The 17,904-nt window shown below is 38.2% G+C and overlaps 1 protein-coding gene across 2 annotated transcripts in view; it reads left to right on the top strand.

Annotated features, from left to right (window-relative positions):
- GARRE1 (granule associated Rac and RHOG effector 1) overlaps positions 1-17,441 on the top strand; it is a 60,673-nt gene extending 43,232 nt beyond the window's left edge. For both annotated transcript variants that reach the window (XM_064459558.1, XM_064459559.1), the window contains exons 7-14: positions 743-901; positions 4,216-4,313; positions 5,828-5,953; positions 6,438-7,429; positions 10,809-10,974; positions 11,868-12,002; positions 14,240-14,318; positions 14,915-17,441. In XM_064459558.1, coding sequence (XP_064315628.1) covers positions 743-901; positions 4,216-4,313; positions 5,828-5,953; positions 6,438-7,429; positions 10,809-10,974; positions 11,868-12,002; positions 14,240-14,318; positions 14,915-15,238 — 2,079 coding nt within the window. In that variant the 3' untranslated portion in view covers positions 15,239-17,441. The remainder of the gene's footprint in view (positions 1-742; positions 902-4,215; positions 4,314-5,827; positions 5,954-6,437; positions 7,430-10,808; positions 10,975-11,867; positions 12,003-14,239; positions 14,319-14,914) is intronic.
- Positions 17,442-17,904: the final 463 nt, after the last annotated feature.

Raw genomic sequence — 17,904 nt, 5'->3', positions numbered from 1 at the left:
CCTAGGCAAATTCAGTCCAATCTGAGAGAGCATAGAAGTCTAGAAGATAATGAAGCTCTATGACCTTTTTGAAAACACTTGGGTTAGGTCTCAAGAAGTACAGAGGACAGTGAGCCCTTACCGGTGCCCCAACCAGGTGATGCATGTCAGAGCTTTTATCATCTTAGGTGCCAAAACAAGTCTGGCCCAGCCTAGTGCTAAGGAAGGTACTTGAAAAAGTATTCTGTAACAAAGCTCCTTTCAATGTTGTCTTACAAACCTCAATCAATTTTTAAAAAATAATTTTAAATTTTGGAGAAGTTAATTGTATTTTCAGTATAAAGTAGTGGAAAAGATGTCCATTCAGAAGTAAATTGGGAAATTTTAATCAGCATTTTCACCTTTTTTTTTTTTGATAAGCCCAGTTCCTTGCTCCTGAAAGGGTTGAAACAATCCACAGCTCAAATGCTGCTTTTCTGTTGTCTTTGCAGTGTTTTTTGTAGTTTTGATTAAACCGTTTTGCAAGAACATAAGCAAAAATACTGTTTATTATTTTGGAGGAGTATTGTGTCACCAATAGCAGAGGCGGTCTTCTGTATTTCTGCTCCGCAGTGAGCTCTTGTTATACAAGATTGTTCAGAGGTAACAGAACTTATAGTTGTTTGAAAAACGTGTAGAACAATGATAAACGCATACAGAAGCATTGGTGTTAACATTTGAGTCGTGTGTTTCGTATGACAAAGTTTTTATGATCTTTTTTCAGCACACAATGCTGCAGTTGATTAAGGAAGCTGGATGCCATAATGGACTTACACCACGGGATGACTCTCCTGTTACTGAAGTACTAAATCAGGTTTGCCCTTCCACTTGGCGAGGAGCCTGCAAAACTGCTGTACAATTGTTATTTGGCCAAGCTGGACTGGTAAGTGACTATGAATAGGGTTAGCAAAAAAAGGGCTACTTAAACATCCTGAAGAGAAACTAGATATTTTAAAGAGTTTGGAAATTAATTTCCAATGTGTTTCTCTAATGGTGCAGCTAACTCTATGAGCAAAATGTATCCTCATAGAATCCAAGTTCGTAGGTGGTATGTGTGGAATAGTAGGATTGGTCAAATTTCTACTTAAGTGTTTCCAAGGAAAATGTGTTACATATTAATAAATACAAGAAGAACTAGAATAAAAGGATGTGGTTAAGTGGGATTTTGTCTTCACCTGCCATAGTTCATGGTAGGATGCTCAGAGTTGGCAGCAAGGTACGGAAAATGAGGCCAAGAAAGAAACTGTTTCTCAGGAGCCCTATGGGAGTGTGCCATAACTCGGGAGGAGTTCTTGGCTCCTGAGTGTCTAGATGAGGAATGCTTTGGAGGATGCTGCACCTCCCACCCCTTCCTTTCCAGGGGGTTTCAGGGTTGTGCACAGCCAAGTCCTGCCCTGATGAGATTTGGGGAGCGGCCTGAGGCACATTTGGGACTCGGGAGTCTGGAGATCTCCTGCTGTCCCCTAGTCTAGACATAACCAGTTAGACCTGCTGGTAATTAAAGCCCTGATATTCTTCAGGCTTATCATAACATTTGGAGAGTTGTCAGCATAAAACTTATTATACATTCTCCCAAATGACAGTGCTGATATAAGGAATGTTACTTGTGCTGAATCATGAACCTCAGGTTCTGAAAGTAGTAAGTTTCTATCTTCAAAGGCACAGTAATAAGCCATACACATGACAAAATACTTCTGAGACTTCTCTCCTTCATTCGTTCTCACTTTGATTTGTTACAGTTTGGAAGGGTGTGAGGATTGAGGCTTTTCTTTATAAACTATGTGCCATAATTTTTTTACAGGGTTCAATTATGCTTGTATGTAGCCTCATGCGATGACGAGAAATTGTAATTTGCTTCTTTAAAGCATTCTTTGGGTGGAGATGAGAGAGGAAACACCTGTAAAACGAACAATAGATGTCTGATGCACAGGAAGCTATCCTCTAAGCACCCACCAGGGTGGGAGGGAGAACGTGTTTATTTTAAGTTTATTTTGTGTAGAACTCAGCTAAAAGAATCATGGGACAATACTACATAGTCTTTGGTTTACTGCTTTTAGAAAATAAGCTGTCTGCATTAGTTCAGCATTGTGCGTAGAACTGTTGTTTAAATGCCAAATTTAAAAAAGAGCATTACTTGAGAGTCTCACTTTCTTTGGCATATCTAACCATGTGCCTTTTACAAAGAAGCTCATTAAGAGTGGAAAGCACAATGAGATGTGACTTAGTTTATTTCATTATTTTAGGCTTCAGTTTTTTAACATAAATAATTTTTAAAAGTGCAGTTTTTACCTTAGCATATGTATTAAGAATTTTATTTTCAGACTTGGGTCAGCTGAAGAAATCTCCATGTTTGAATAAAAGTAATGTATATTAAAATAGTGGAATTCAGAGGATGAGTGGAAACAAAACTTTGAATTGGCCTCATGCAAAGTCCTGAAGGGAAGGTTTAACTTTGTCTCTAGTCATCCTTTGCTGTGCTGGTAGCAAAAAACCAACATGCATTGCAGAAGCAATAAATCTCCTACTAATGTTTAAAGGCCAGATGTCGTAACTCTGCCCAAATGCTGAGAAATGTAAAACCTTTCATAATGGGAAGAAAGGAAGATTGGGGTGGGGGGGGTGGGGGGGGAGGAGAAATACCCCCCCAACAAAGCCCAGACCATGAGCACTACCATGCACCGCTACTGGCCTATGTCTAGCTGATGTAGGTCTGCACAAATCAGAATTTCAGTTCTGACTTAAAGGTCTGAGATGCAGACAGTATTTTTCTTGGGAGTTGCGAAAGATCACTCTTAAGTTCATTTCTCTTTATCCCAATTATAACTGCAATACAGCTGAATTGCAGATTACCAAATTACATAAAATTAAAATGGTACAAATACAAGGAGAAGAGTAATGGAGTTGCCCTGTTACTAAATGAGAGGTGTTTTCATGAGTGGATAATAGCATGGCATTTTGTCACTGTGCTTAGACATTGTTTACAAGGTTGAATAAACTCAGGCAATGCTTAGAGTCAACTGGAGGAAAACTAAGGCCTTATGCTAAAATATCTAAAAGGTGGGAAATAATTGTGTTCAAGCGTCATTGGATGGTAGTGTTAAAGCAAGAGAGAGAAGAAACTCTCAACATTATTCACGTTTCTTCATAACCAGTAGTAGACAACCAGTTAGAAGTAGAACCAGTTAGAATGATTGCAAAAAAAAAAAAAAAAAAAAAGGCAATATCCCTTGAGGCTTACTTATACTGGAGGACTTTGCCATTTCAAGGGTAAATGGTACAGCTAATCTGCTAGTCACCGAAGCAAGAACTGCTGAGTGCTGCCAAAAAGCTCAGCATGACCAAAATAGGAAATTATGGAAATGATCAAAAAGGCCAACCCATGCAGACTGGACAATAACAGAAAGCACAAACCAAATATGGAACTTACTATCACTGGTATTAAAGTTTAAATGAAACTGAAGTGAATCCATTCCTTCTTAATTCCATATAAAGAAAGGTTCATGACAGAAGGTTAATTTTCAATGCTTTAATCTTCCATATATCTTTGTGATGTCTTACAGAGGGCTCAGAATTCAACAAATTGAGCAGTCACTTTTCTTCTCTTTATATAATACAGAATTAATAATAGTACAGTTTCATTAGGTAGAATAGAGGAATGTTGGTGTGGAATTTTCCAATCTTAAAACGAGGGGTGTGTGTTAAGAATTGTGAGCTATGTGAAGAGTTTCAGACTAAATACTACTTGTCTACATCATACCATGCACTGCAGTTAAATTATTTAAAATATTTTGATAAATAGGTGTTTGGGAGCTATTAAAGTAGTAATAGTGCCAAGCCTCTCTAATGTAAGGGCTGTTATACGAAGCCATTGATGACCACCAGCTCCTAGGTAACGCAGTTGGTAACTATGTTAACTATGTAGTGATGCGTAACTACAGTCCATAACTGAGAAAAATTAAGTCCTTGAAATATAGGTTACTATATCAAACTAATATTTTACATTCTTTTTTGTATATATATTAAAATAGAAATCAACTTACAATGATTTTGTGAGTTCATTTGGGTTTTATCTGGTTATTTTTTATACCTGTAGCATGGCAGGGAGGTGAGACTATTGCATCTTAACTACAGGGGTGACACAGTAACTAGAACTAGTTCTTAAAATCATTTCCCTTTTATTTTCATTTTATTTGCTAGGTCGTTGTGGACACAGCACAGATTGAAAATAAAGAAGCCTATGCTCCTCAGATAAGTTTAGAAGGATCCAGAATTGTGGTGCAAGTTCCGTCAACTTGGTAAATAAAAATTCTGTGTTGCAGATTATACTAAGAGCTGTGACTGGAACATATAGGGAAAAATACTGAAGTACAAATGGAAGAGAGAATACAACGCAATTATGGCATATCTTCCTCAAGTTCCTTTATCTGGAACTGTTTGAATGCCACCATTCCTGACAGACTGACAGTTGTACTTTAGCTGTCTTTGTACTAGCGCTGCCTCTGTTGGAGGCAATAGAAGAGAGGCAGTGCTGGGGCACTAAAACATACTTCTAAAGAAAAAGTAAAAGCTTGATGATGAAAGAGAAGGTTTAAAAAAACAAAAATCCAGTAGTATTCCTGTTGTGTTCCTCCCTGGCAGGTCCTCACAGGTGTTACCTCGTGAAAGCCAAGAATTAGATTAAATTAATATGAGAGCTTTAGGTCTTTCTTCACTGAGCTGTTCTTTAAGTGCTGTCATGAACCGCAGAACTCTGTGGCCCGAGAGGTGCTGTTCGCTAACCGTTCAGTTGACTGCCTAGGAAAGAATGGTAGGATTAATCTGCAGTTTTGGTGAGCATTTCTTCCCTTTGGAAACAATTGTTTGGAATTAGAACACTTCCTTTCTCTCTCTCACTTTGGACTAGTCAGTGTTAGAAATTTCAGTACAGCACAGTTCATTCATCTGAATCCTTAGTGAGATAGCCTGTTACCAGTGGTACCAATGGTATGTCCAGAAGTGTGAGTCAACTGATAGTCTGTTTACCCAAATACATCTTTAATTCGACTATAAACTGGCATTTCTCTGTTCTCTTTATGTAAATTACTCTATTATGAAAGAACTAAAATACTGCAGAGTGTTGAGCCAGGCTTTGTGCGCTCTGGAAGAGCTCCGCCTGCTGACACACAGTGAGAGTGCCTCTTTACTCATCCCTGCTGGAGGAGTTCGTTAAGTACTTGACAAATGTGCTAATATTTAGATTTAAGTTATTCTGATTTCACCTCAAATTCAGTCCTAACTCTGTGCTATTAATGAGGAAAATTCACTAATCCTGCATCCTTCACAGCTCAGCTTCCCCAGGCTGTTGGATACACCAAATTATTTTCCACAGGGAGTCTGTCAGGCTGGGGGTTCTTAGCGTGGCACTCCAGAGCGCACTCGTGTGCTAGTGTTTTGTGTTGGGTTTGTTGTGCTTTTGCCGTTTTCCAGAATTGTGCTTTGTGTGTTTGTTATTTCTTACTTCTGTGCCTGAATTATGCCTGCTCAGCTAAAGAGCTAATCTTTAATCATGATTTTAAAATAAATTATATAACTCCTAATTTTACGGTTAGAGTAGTTGTGTATTCAACAGCAGAAAGAAACTGGGGCTGCAGGCATAGTCTTTAGGAACACTTAGGCATTCGTTCATCCATTATGCTGCCTTTATTAGTTGTTCCTCTGTAGGAGCAGGAGTAGTGCATCAATTGGCCTTCTATTATCTGATGAGTATGGTAAAATTGTTTAATGTAAAAAATAAAAATTTTGATTTTTAAGTTGAGCTTAATGTTTACAGGTGTCTGAAAGAAGATCCAGCAACAATGTCTTTGCTACAGAGGAGTCTGGATCCAGAGAAGACTTTGGGACTAGTAGATGTGCTCTATACTGCTGTGTTTGACATACACAGGTGGAAGGAAGGAAGGTACATCTCCTCCTGAGCCTCATGCTCTACTCCCCTAGTTTAAAGAAAACCACCATTGCTGAAAGATGTGTACTGAGGAATTTGATAGTACCAGTTCATCAGAAGCGGTCAAACTGAGAGCAAGAAATTGGCAATCTATATAGAGGTACCTTGTGGGTACATATAGCAGTCTTTTTAAAAACAAACCAGCAGCTTATCCAAGTGTACAAAAGTATTTGTTTCTCTCTTAAAGTATTTCATTTATATAAAATTAGTCTCTGTTTAGGTCTTGAAGCACAATTAAAATTTTTTAAGGAATGGAAAGTAGTTAATGCTATTGCAAATATGAGTAATAATTTGCATTCTTACCGTAAGAAGTAGTGATAAGCTTGGCAATCTTTGGTTTTGTTTTTCCACTATCTATTACCCAAATACATATTTTCCCCCAAAGCAGAAACTCAGTTATGTATTAGGTGGTTTGATATAAGTGGGTTTTTTTATGCAGGGAGCAAGCTTTGCCTTGTATTCAGATCCAGTTACAGCGTGAAATCTCAGACTTTGGGAATCAAGTTGACATGCCATCCGGAAATGGAAGCAAATCTTCAGGTGGTCTACAAAAGACGTTCTCAAAACTGACATCACGGTTTACAAAAAAAACTTCCTGTACCAGTACAAGTAATGCTGGAAGTTATTCAATCCCCAGTACACCTTCCAAAAATGTCTTCATAAGCTCCAACTCAGAGGAGAAAGCTAAAATGCCCACTAACATAGATGCACGGTTACAAAGCATTTTGAACATTGGTAACTTTCCTAGGACCGCAGACTCACTGCAGTCAATTCAGAGCACAAATAATCAGCTAGTGAATGGGTTTCTAGTTGAAAGACGGGACGACTTCTTCAAACCAGATGATGGCAAGGATGACAAAGGTATGAATTTACCAACTGACCAAGAAATGCAGGATGTTATAGACTTCTTGTCTGGTTTTAACATGGGCAAATCCCAGCAGACTTCTCCGATGGTGAAAAGAAGGAACTCTGTTGCATCCTCTACAGCAACAGAACAAAAATCAGGAACAGTACAACAGCAACTGCAATCTGTCTCTCACACACCACTGCATCCTACTCAGCAAGGCTTGTCACAGCAGCAACAGTCACAAAAGCAGCAGCAGCAGCAAATGCAGTATTATCAACACTTGCTTCAACCTATTGGACCACAGCAACGTGTACCTGCTAAATGGCTGACTAATTCTTCACAGCAGCCAGCCCAAGCTGTTGGAGCTGGATTGTCTCATATAAACCAGTGGAACAATCCTGGTTTTTCAGATTTAAGCTCTGATTTGTACAGCTTGGGTCTTGTGAGCAGCTATATGGACAATATGATGTCAGAGGTGTTAGGACAGAAACCACAAGGACCTAGAAACAACACATGGCCAAATCGTGACCAAACTGATGGAGTGTTTGGGATGTTGGGAGAATTCCTGCCTTTTGACCCTGCAGGTGTGTGTCTTTTCCTTTATTGTGTTATTTATAAGGGTTCTTTTACAAAGAATACTGTTAAATATTGCGAGCAGGAACTGTCATTTCCTGGTGCCATCCACCAGATGCTAGAGTGCTTACAAAGGCAAGCAGGTATTTAAATGTATGCTTCTCTCTCTCTCTTCTTTTTTTTTTTTTTTTTTTTTTTTTTTAACTGAAGGTGAACTAAAGTACAAGCAACTTCATTAATAAGTAAGAATACAAACAAATTCCTTGTTTCTTGTCCCAGTTGTAGTAGTTCTGACCTCTCCTGTATGGACCACATCAAAGTACTGAACCAGATGCATAGACATGATGTTCCTTCTATTAGTAATTTGTAAAATTGTTTAAAACCATCAACTCCTGAACTTATATATTTTACCTCTCCCCAAAATGATCCTTCTTGGTATTTACTAGTCTTGCAGTCTGGAGATACAGCCGGATTGCATCTTGCCCATATTCCTGCATCTCCCCTCAGTTACTGCGTGATTCCATGGGAGTTGCACTGGTTCCTGTTCTACAGCTGTTACTGCAGTGAAAAGCTCGGATGCTGAGGGATTAGAGACTAAAAAGCAAGTGCCATGTGGTTTGCCAGATGTGTTTGAACCACCAATAAATTGTAAATGTAGAGGGATTATTGTCAAAGATGAAGTGAGATAAAATTTTATAGCTATAAGCAAATAGCTAAAGACTATGATATTGACTGTAGAGTCTAAGAGGAGATTAATGAATTCTTCTGCTAGTAGTACTAAGAACACATTACAAATCTGTTATCTCGTAAATATAATTTCTGTTGGCCTGGAACATAGCTACAGAAACTTTGTACTGTGCATTTATGGAAGCTGCCTGGAGGGAGGCAGCGCTAGAACTAACAGGAAAACCTCTTATCGAACCATGAATCCGTTTCCCACGTTAACTTGCACGCGTTAGGACTGTTGTTGCAGGCGTCTCAGAAACCAGCTCATTTGACTCATAATTTTGATACTTATTTTATCAGGTTAGTTGATAAATTAATGGAGTTCATAAGGCAAAAATAGGCACCATAGTTATGTTACCAAAAGCTTCTTAACAATTATAAGTCTGAATTAGCAGTATCTTATTTAAACATACTTGTGGTATATACTTCAGGATAATCACAGCCTTTAAGGAAAGATAAAATGACTTTCACCAAGCACCAAATACATGTATGTGTAGGGAATAACATGCATGTATACAAAGGATGGGCATTTTTAATTCTATTCCTGTAGTATTTTCTTCTTGATCTACATAAAGTTGTGGGTTTTGTTCCATTTGATACGATGAGTATCAAGGACTTTGAAAGCGATACACCGAAAAGGTGACTTAATTGAGCTGATAAATGGTGGTCTGTGGATTAAAATAAATGTTTCTGTAGCTGAAGTGATATACACACACACACACAGACAGGCATTCTCTTATAGATTAGTAAACAGCATTTTCCACAGATCTAGGGTTTAAAAAACCAAAACCAAACAAAAAACCCCCAACTTGTAATCAAATAGATTTTTCCATTGGAAAGATACTGTTTCTTCATATCACTTGACAGGTTGAGCTGTGATGTAGGAATTTTCAATTTAAGCTCTAGTTAGTGTAGTACAGAAAACTTTAAAACACAAAACACTTTCTTATTTCCAGACTTGCTTAGGAGTTTGTACATTTGTCATTTGAAACAAATGGTGTTACTTTTTTGCTAAATATTTTTAGAGCCTGAAAATGTCTCTTTTCAGATGCAAATCTACCAATTAAGAATTTATAAAATTGATGTCAAAGGCTTAACTAGTTACCCAAAATGTATGTTATGATACTTATACCATCTTTAAAAACCTGATGAAGGAATGTTGTAGTAAGAACTGGTAGAAAGAACACTGATTCCTCCAGGCATTTTGAATTGTTTTCACAGATGTGAAAGAATACAGTAAAAAACATATCTGATAAAAAGCTGTTTACCTGATATGTTTCTACTGAGGTAAAAATCAACACAAATTGTTATTTTGAATAGAACAGTGATTTAACACTTAATGCTTTCCACAGGAAAAAAGCCTGGACATTCTTCAGAATCTGTCCTTAGATCTGAGCACCTGTCTAGCTTCCAGCCTCGTCTTAAATTGTCATAAAATATTTCTCAAAAAGAACAAGTGTTAGTGGAATATTTTGTTTCTGTACATTTGTCAGATAGCTCTGTCCCTTGCTTATATAATAAAGAATGTACAGAAACAGAAGGTATTTACTTCCCTGTTGTTCTAATCTGTATCCAGCAAAACATGGTGGAACTGTCTTCTGAATGTGCCAAATGAAAATGAGGAAACTTTTTTCCTAAATGCTGAATTGAACGCAGGGAAGCCATCACATGAAAGCTGAGTGTGCTTGTTGGATGTTCTTCAGGCTTCACTCTTAATTTAAAACTGAGACCAGCAAGCCGACGGCTCTGTACTTCCTGCTGCAGTTAGTATGCATGTAGTCTAGACAATTTCCATAAATCCAGTCAGATTGCAAAGTTTTCCCTCAGGGAAAAAGGGGGGGGAGGGGGGCAAAAAGAAACAGAAGCTGTGGAAACTCAATTACACTGACTCATAACAGCATTCTTTCAATACAGGAGTTATTTGCTCAGATCAGTTGAGCATTTCGAACATATTTGGATATTTGCTGTGTCTGCTCACGATCATACTTGTCAGATCACTTATCAGGTGCTTGGGACACATAAAGCACTTGAGGGATGGAAGAATTTCTATTTTTAAAAATAACTTCTTTTTTCTGTAAATATCAATTTTATTCTGAAATATTTTGCAGGTCTGGATCAAAATTTTTAGAAATTGTTACTAGTCTTTGTAGGAAGTACGTAATTTCTGGGCTGTGTGTTCTAATATGATCAATCTGAGGTCCTGATTTCTTGAGGTAAGCAGGATCACAAATAGCTGGAAATCATGTTGCAATCTGGAATCAAATGTCGTAATTGGTATGTTCTTTCTCTCTGACCTTGGATAAATGTACAAGTTTTAATTCTGTCAGTGTCTGCTGATGGGATATTGGACCTTTCAGTGTATAGACATGATCATAGTGACAAATACTATTTCCCTAATGGAATTCAAGGGGCAGGCATGCTTCTGAGTGAGAATTATTATCCGCCATGTATGGATGGTGTGTATCTACTTTTTAAAACCGTTTCCCATTCAGTGTTCTTCACTGCTCCATGAAGAGGTATCAGCTGTTGTCAGGCATTTATTATCAGCGAGGGAATTATTTTCTGTTGTGGGGTATGGTCAAGCCTAGAGGATTAAACGAGGGGGATAATTGCAGTAGAAATAGCTGAATGTCAGCAACTGACTTCTTGGTTTCTTTTATTCAGTTGGCTCTGATCCAGAATTTGCCCGCTATGTTGCTGGGGTCAACCAGGCTATGCAACAAAAAAGGCAAGCACAGCATGTCCGTCGTCCAAGCAACACACGTAGCAACTGGCCTCTTCCTGATGATCCTCATAAAACCTGGCCCTTTCCTGAGTATTTCACAGAAGGGTAAGACATGGGACAGGCTACATATTTTTATTGTATATTGAGTCTTTCACACTCGGCAGAATGTGGCAATACTGGGTAGTTTTTTCCAATTGCTGATGCATCTGTGAAAGCTGCACTTCTTTATGTCAAGTGAGAAATTGGAGCCCTGCCTGCTTTGCTGATACTGAAGCACTGATATTCGATGACTTCTTCAGGGTGGGATGTATACCGACTTTGACTCAAAGAGAGGAAGTAAGGAATTTATAGCACAGATTCATCCAGAACGGTTCTCTTTTCAGTATTTTGAAAACCTTTAAGACCTAGCTTTGATGAACAGTGATGCTACCAAAGTGGCAGTGCCTGACTGAATTCAGCTTTCCAGATTTTAGCCACTTAATCTTACCTACTGTAAGGCAGTAACAGTCTTACAGCTTGCCTTACAGCAACTCCATTAGTAGTCCTTAATCTCTTCCAAATCATAACTATTTATTACAGCAGAAGCATTTCAAGAGCCTCTGTCCATTTGTCCATAATGTAATAGCTGTGACTCTCAAGTGAGCTTAAAACCAGTAGGACAAGTATGTGTTCTAGCTCAGTTTTGTAATGAAAAAAAGTGTTTAGTGATTCCAAACCCAAGCGTTACTTGTTTCTCCTTCCTGACCAAGACAGGCACTCTTTATTTATGTAATTATTTTAGTAAAATATATATAAAGTGACTGTAACAGACAAAGCAGTTGATGTGATCACTCAGAAGTAAGTGAGTGAAGGTATTTGCATTATTGGTACATTTTACAAAGTATTGAAATTTTTTTGTGCTCCATCACCTGTGACAAAGACTCGCACAACTACCTCGGGCACACAGTCTGGACCGGGCACTGTTAATACAAGAACTAATACAACTTTTTGTCTTACAGTGACGTGACAAATAGCTGGTCTGGTGCTCAAGGAGACTCTGCCAGCTCAAGTGATGAGACCTCCTCAGCTAACGGAGACAGTTTGTTCTCAATGTTCTCAGGGCCAGACCTTGTTGCTGCTGTAAAGCAGAGAAGGTGAGCAAAACGAACAAAAATGCATACTGCTTCATGAGAGTTGTCTGTTTTGATCATTTCATTTGAGTAGCCACACAAAGGAAATTCCCACTAATTAGATGAAGCTATACAAATGTCAGGTATGCGTACCACACTGATGATACAGAGCAAGTGCATAGCCCGTCTGACTTGAATGGTAGGGAGTCCCAAATTGAGTAACATTAGTAGCTGTCTCCTTATACGTACTAGCATCTGTGCAAATAGCCTGCTGGTAGCTGAAATTCACCATGTCCAGAAAAGATCTGTCGCTTTCCTTCTTCCACAATAATCTATTATGGATGCCACTTCTTTCTAAACTACTGAGGCATTAGATACCATCTTTGAATTGTTTTTCTAAACTTTGTACTTCACTGCAGCCTTCTCATGCTCCCAATGGCCGTTTTGATGCCAGCATGTTCCTGTTTCCTGGCTTCTACTGCAACTTTGTGGCACCAAGAAATTACTGCTGATAACGTGTTGCCTCACCTTGCTTACCACCACTGTTTTAGTAGTCGTAGAGACATGCCTATTTAGTCCTTTATTTCTGATAATATGGGGAGGCTTAACTGCATTTATAACTAAACTTAGTAACTTAAAAACTGAGCCAGATTTTCAACTATGAACAATCCACTTGAAAGCAGTAGCATGAATTACAACAACTGCTTTCTGCATTTCTAAAGGGTTGGAACCTCAGTGATTCCATAGCAGAGGGCAGTTAAGACAATAAAAGGCACAAGGCAAAGCACAAATACCAACCCAATTCCAGTCTGGGATCGTTCTCTCATGCTGTTTTTCAGAGACTTTTCTAAAACTAAAATAAGCTAGTTCTGTGGCCAAATAATCTATTTTTGTTTAGATCACAGAATAACTCAGAGTCAACGTGTTTAGATACAAGATTGTCTGTCTGCTTTTTGGTGACAGGAAAAAGTCAGTGGATGTACTGTCAGTTTCCTGCAGATGATATCTGGATAGCTATTTTTATATGTATTGCCAGAAAGGAAGTGTACTGGAGTTGAAAATAATGAGACTAAGGCAAGCAGGTTGAAAGGAATCGACCAAAAGAGCTGTTTTCTGAATCTTTACACTTAGCCAGACTTTACGTGGAGGGGACAGGAACTGAGCTTCAATTAACGCTAAACTGAAATTAATGGAAGAAAGCTATCTAATAAGCAGCCACAGAAAAAGTAGTGATTGTGTTTTTCTTAGAAAAAGAAGCAGGGAAGGAAAACGCAGTAAGCATGTAATGGGTGAACTTAATCTGCCAAGCCACCAGATTCCTAGAGATTGATCATGGAGCGATTCATGGAGCCAGAACAAAAGCCTGTCCTTTACGCAGTGCTCTGAAGAGACAAGCAGAAGGAAGTTTCCAAAGAGTGTGCTTCATTAAAGAAAAACTTAAGCTGAAGTAACAGCACCTCTGTCTTATGTTGCTTTTAGGAAGAAAAACATTCTACAGGCGAGGGCCTGACAAAATACCATAGCTAAAACTATACAGTAGGAGAATGGAAAAGGGCTGAGTGTTCTAAAGCTGCCCTGCAAAGGGCTGCTTGCGTATGGAGGCCTGAGGACTGCAGCATGGTGACTTTATTTTTTTGACAAATGATGAAAGGATAAAAGATTCTGTTTTAATCTAAACCCACTCCCCAAAACAAGAAAAAACAAAAACCTTCCAGAATGTACATGTGGTCAAGGACTTCTATTTGATATTAGGTCACAAATTTAAACCAAAGGTATAACATTTTTCTTCAGCAAAGTCACTGTGCTTCACCAGGTGTTTCACTTGCTCAGCTGTTTCTTTTGTCTTCTCTGTAAAGTTATTTCAGAAAAGGTACTTTAAAAATAAAACCAAAACCCAAACCGAAACAAAAAACCCCAAACGAGAGCAGATAACAGAAGAAAAAAAGGCAATTTCTGGCAGATTTCTTCCAAGTGGGCAAAAGAATAGCCCACCTTCCTTTCACCTCCACAAAAATGTGTGTTTGTGTTGCTGAGCTGTATCTCAGAGAACTACTGCCCTGTCAAGCCTCTGACAGTGTTCAGTAATGAATTTTTCTGCATTGCTCCTTTTACCTGTCCTGAGAAAAATACATGAAACAAGATGAAATCAGGACTCATTTTAGGCTGTCAGACTGAAACTACAGAATGGTATGTGCCTCTGGCAGATTAATGTGGGTGACTCATTAAAAAAAAAAAGTAAATGTCACTCTTTTTTTGGGCAGAAAACACAGTAGTGGCGAACAGGAGCCTAGTACGCTACCATCACCACCTCTGCTTTCTGCAGTGGATGACCGTAATCAGGTAAGCTGAAAATGGCTATGCTTAGTCATTTTTCCTGTTTGCATTTTGGGGTGGCTTACACTAGGAAAACAACTAGAAGAGCATCTGCATCTCCAGACTGCTTACCTCAGCTAAAACCCAAACCATTTGCACTCAAGCAGTACTAGATGCTTTTATCAAAGTTACCAAGTTTAAATATTAGAACTAGAAATTGCTTATCTTTTTTCCCTTGTAGCAGAAATTATCACAAAACCTAAGATTTCAAGTTAAGCTAAGAGGCAACACAGTTCAATTTAAAATCAGTTTTAATTGTCTGTGCAGGGAAAACTAAAGTATCACAGATTTATTACCTGTCTTGCTACAAATTTTGACTTACAGTGGGGCTATGATGTGTCAAGGAAACGTGCTGAAGGTAAACAAAAAGGTTTTTGAACAGGCAGGTATTTCAAGAATTGAGAGCGCCTCATATATGCATCAATTCTGCTTTCAAACATAAGTTAATCTTCTGAAAATGTCTTAAGGAGGTGACACCTCAAGTACTGTCTCAAAAAAGAAATGTTTTGCTATTAAAACAAAGAAACCCCCAAACCGAAACCCAACTAATTTTGTTTTCTCAGGATAATAAAACCAAAACCTGGCCTCCAAAGGCACCCTGGCAGCATACGTCCTCCGTCACGAACACGCTACCCGCTCAGAGTACATCTTTGTACCCTATGAGCAGCCCTGTCAGCCAGTGGAGTGACACGATGCAGATCCTCCAGTCGCCCATGTGGGCAGCAGCCAACGACTGTGCTCCCACAGCAGGAATCTCCTCTAACTTTGCCTATGCGCAGCAGCAGCAATCGCAGCAACAGGCTTCCCAGCACAAACAGATGAATAAGGGCTTTAAATCTTTTCCAGTAAAGCACGAACGCAGACCATCTTACCTGCATCAGTACTAATTCCTTTTCATGTAGCACAGGGCCAAACATAAATTACATATATGTTTCACAATTCTGTATTGGCTATACCCTGTTTGTGTCCTTAAATAGGGAATTGAGGGGTCTGGGTGAGATACACAAACTCTTGAGTTTTGATTTACAGTGCTGAGCAAATATTGGCCAATATGTTTGTTTCACGTAAGTGAAGCAGCCTAAAACTGTGATGTAGAAATGCTTTTAAAAATGTGTATATTGCCTTTACTTTCAAAACCTTTTTTTAAAAAACTGCTGGAGGACTACCATACAAGAAACACTGTATTTTATAGCTATTTTTCATATAGATTTGTAGTTAAACATCTAACTGAAACGCATTGAATATGCTGAAGCAAATATATAGCGGTCGCTTTGCTCAACACTGTGTTTTAAATTTACCACAGACAAGCTGTAAAGCCTTTGTATTCTCCATAAGTGACCCGGGGGCAGCTTTTTTTAAACAAAGTGCAAGAGCAGCTTTTCGTGTGCCATGCAAGTGAGTTTGTGGTGAAACTGCTGCAGAAACAGTTGTGAAACTGAGTTCTGTGGTAGTTTCCTTGCCCTAAGTAAAGATCAGCAGAACCACTCAGCCTTGTGTCACAAATGTTACCTGAGCTGCTTGAGGTAGATGGCATCTGTGCGGATAATATGACACTGGTTTTCAAACACCTACACAGTTTCTTACCGCATCATTTGGCCAAAGGCATTGTCCACACAGTGCTCCTTAAGTGTGTGAAAGTATAGCCTAAAAGACTACTTGCATATATTTAAAGTCTTATTTCAGATGCAACAGTTGATGAAAAATTGTGAGCTGGCTCAGAAGATACTAAACTGAAATGTGGGGTAGCAGTTAGTTAAAAGAACATTATTTTTTTTAAAAAGGATAAAGTAATTATTTGCAGTCAATATGTGCCATTAAGTGAACCTGTGGAATTAGGAATAATCTTCCAACCAAAGCGGATCCGGGAGAGTGACTGGTGCTTAAAAATTGAAGAACAATGGTAAATATATGTATAGCTATCCCACTGTATATTAATTGAGATTACAGAAGATTCTTTATATAGTTAGAGCTTATTTAAATTTTCATATTTCATCTTTGAAAGAGTCTAAAAACCACAATATTTTCTGGTATAAGAGTTTTGACAGTATTAATCTTATTTTTGTATTTTTCTTAAGTCATATCATTCTAATATGTTAACTACTAGCAAAATGGGTTATTAGTTCTAACGGCATAATTTTTCAATGAAGATAAAGCACATTTGTTGTTTTTGTTTTTACAAACTAAGTACATCTATATCTAAAGATACCAAAAAATAAATACATTATATATATGAAAAAATAAAGTATACACAACACTAAAACTATTAAACATTTGGGTATTTAAAACCCATCCACCTTTTTTGTTTGTATGGTGACGGGCTCTATTTGCAGGCCCAGATTGTTAACCTTTTGTGCTGTTCGAGGATGCCAATGTTGCCTGTATTTATGATATTGTCACCATGTTTTCTGAAACTTCATACTTACCATGTTTACAACGATCTGTTTGCTGTACATAGACTTTTTACAGTAATGTGCTTTGCACAATCAGTGTGGCTTCTGTCTGTAAATTGTTAATGGTCTATACTACTATAATTTTGAAAACCCTCTGCTGAAAATGTTAGTGGTTATTTAACTTGATGAATGGTTTTGAGTTTCCTAAACCTTGTCATTTAGATCTAATATTAAATCCTAAATTTGGTTGTACTTACTGGTTATTCATACTAAGACCAAAACGGAAGTTAATGAAAACACTTAATTTTGAACTTTTTTCTAACAAGTGCCAAATTATTGCTGTAGGTTTTACAGTTTATTCATAATTACAAAGGCTGGCAAGTTTCAAGACCTACATAAGTGAATTGTGAAAGAGAAAGTTTGTCTGCATTTTGACCACGTAGGTGCTACTCTGTCCTTTGCTTCCGATTGTTCTGAACACTGGTAATTTTAAGAATTGTTGCACTTGGCAAACGAGTCTTGCCATTAAACTTCACTTACACTGCCAAGTGCAAGGGTTTGGTGCTTAGTTAACTTACCCTTATTGCAGTGCTTCTTGTGAATAGCTAATGCTTCTGAACTGGAACTGTACATTTTGTATTTTAAAGCTTCTGTAAAAGTAAACTATTTGCTTTATTAAAGATATACATTTAATAGGTCAGACCTGTTTAAAATATGCACCTTGCTGAAAATAAGCAGCACCTTAAACTGTAACTTTGGTTTGTAAACAAGGATCTTATTTCATTAACATGGGATTATTTAACAGTTTGAAAATTGTCAACTGCCTACTTACTGACTCATCATAAAAACGAACTTTACATGCTGTACCACCCGAAGCATCTTTAAGGCTACTTTTTCTACAGACTACAGTGAAAGAACACAATCCAGAAAATGCCACAGGCCTGTCTTTGCACTAGTAGTGCAGATGAATGCTGCCGAACCCAAGTTGCTTGAATTTTTAGTGGTCAGAGTAAATGCTTCCGATGGTAGTGGGCAAAAAATAACACACACACACCCCCCTTCCCCACCAGAACTGTCATCAAGGCTATCAGTTTAGATTGTTAATCGCTCTACTGAAATGCACTATCGGAGGTGTGCAGGTAAGCTGGGCTCTTTCTGCACAA

The sequence above is a fragment of the Phalacrocorax carbo genome, chromosome 8 (genome assembly GCF_963921805.1).
Source record: "Phalacrocorax carbo chromosome 8, bPhaCar2.1, whole genome shotgun sequence".
NCBI classification, from domain to species: Eukaryota; Metazoa; Chordata; class Aves; order Suliformes; family Phalacrocoracidae; genus Phalacrocorax; species Phalacrocorax carbo.
The sequence above is the reverse complement of the archived record's forward strand: the minus strand, read 5'-3'. Positions and strand labels throughout refer to the sequence as shown.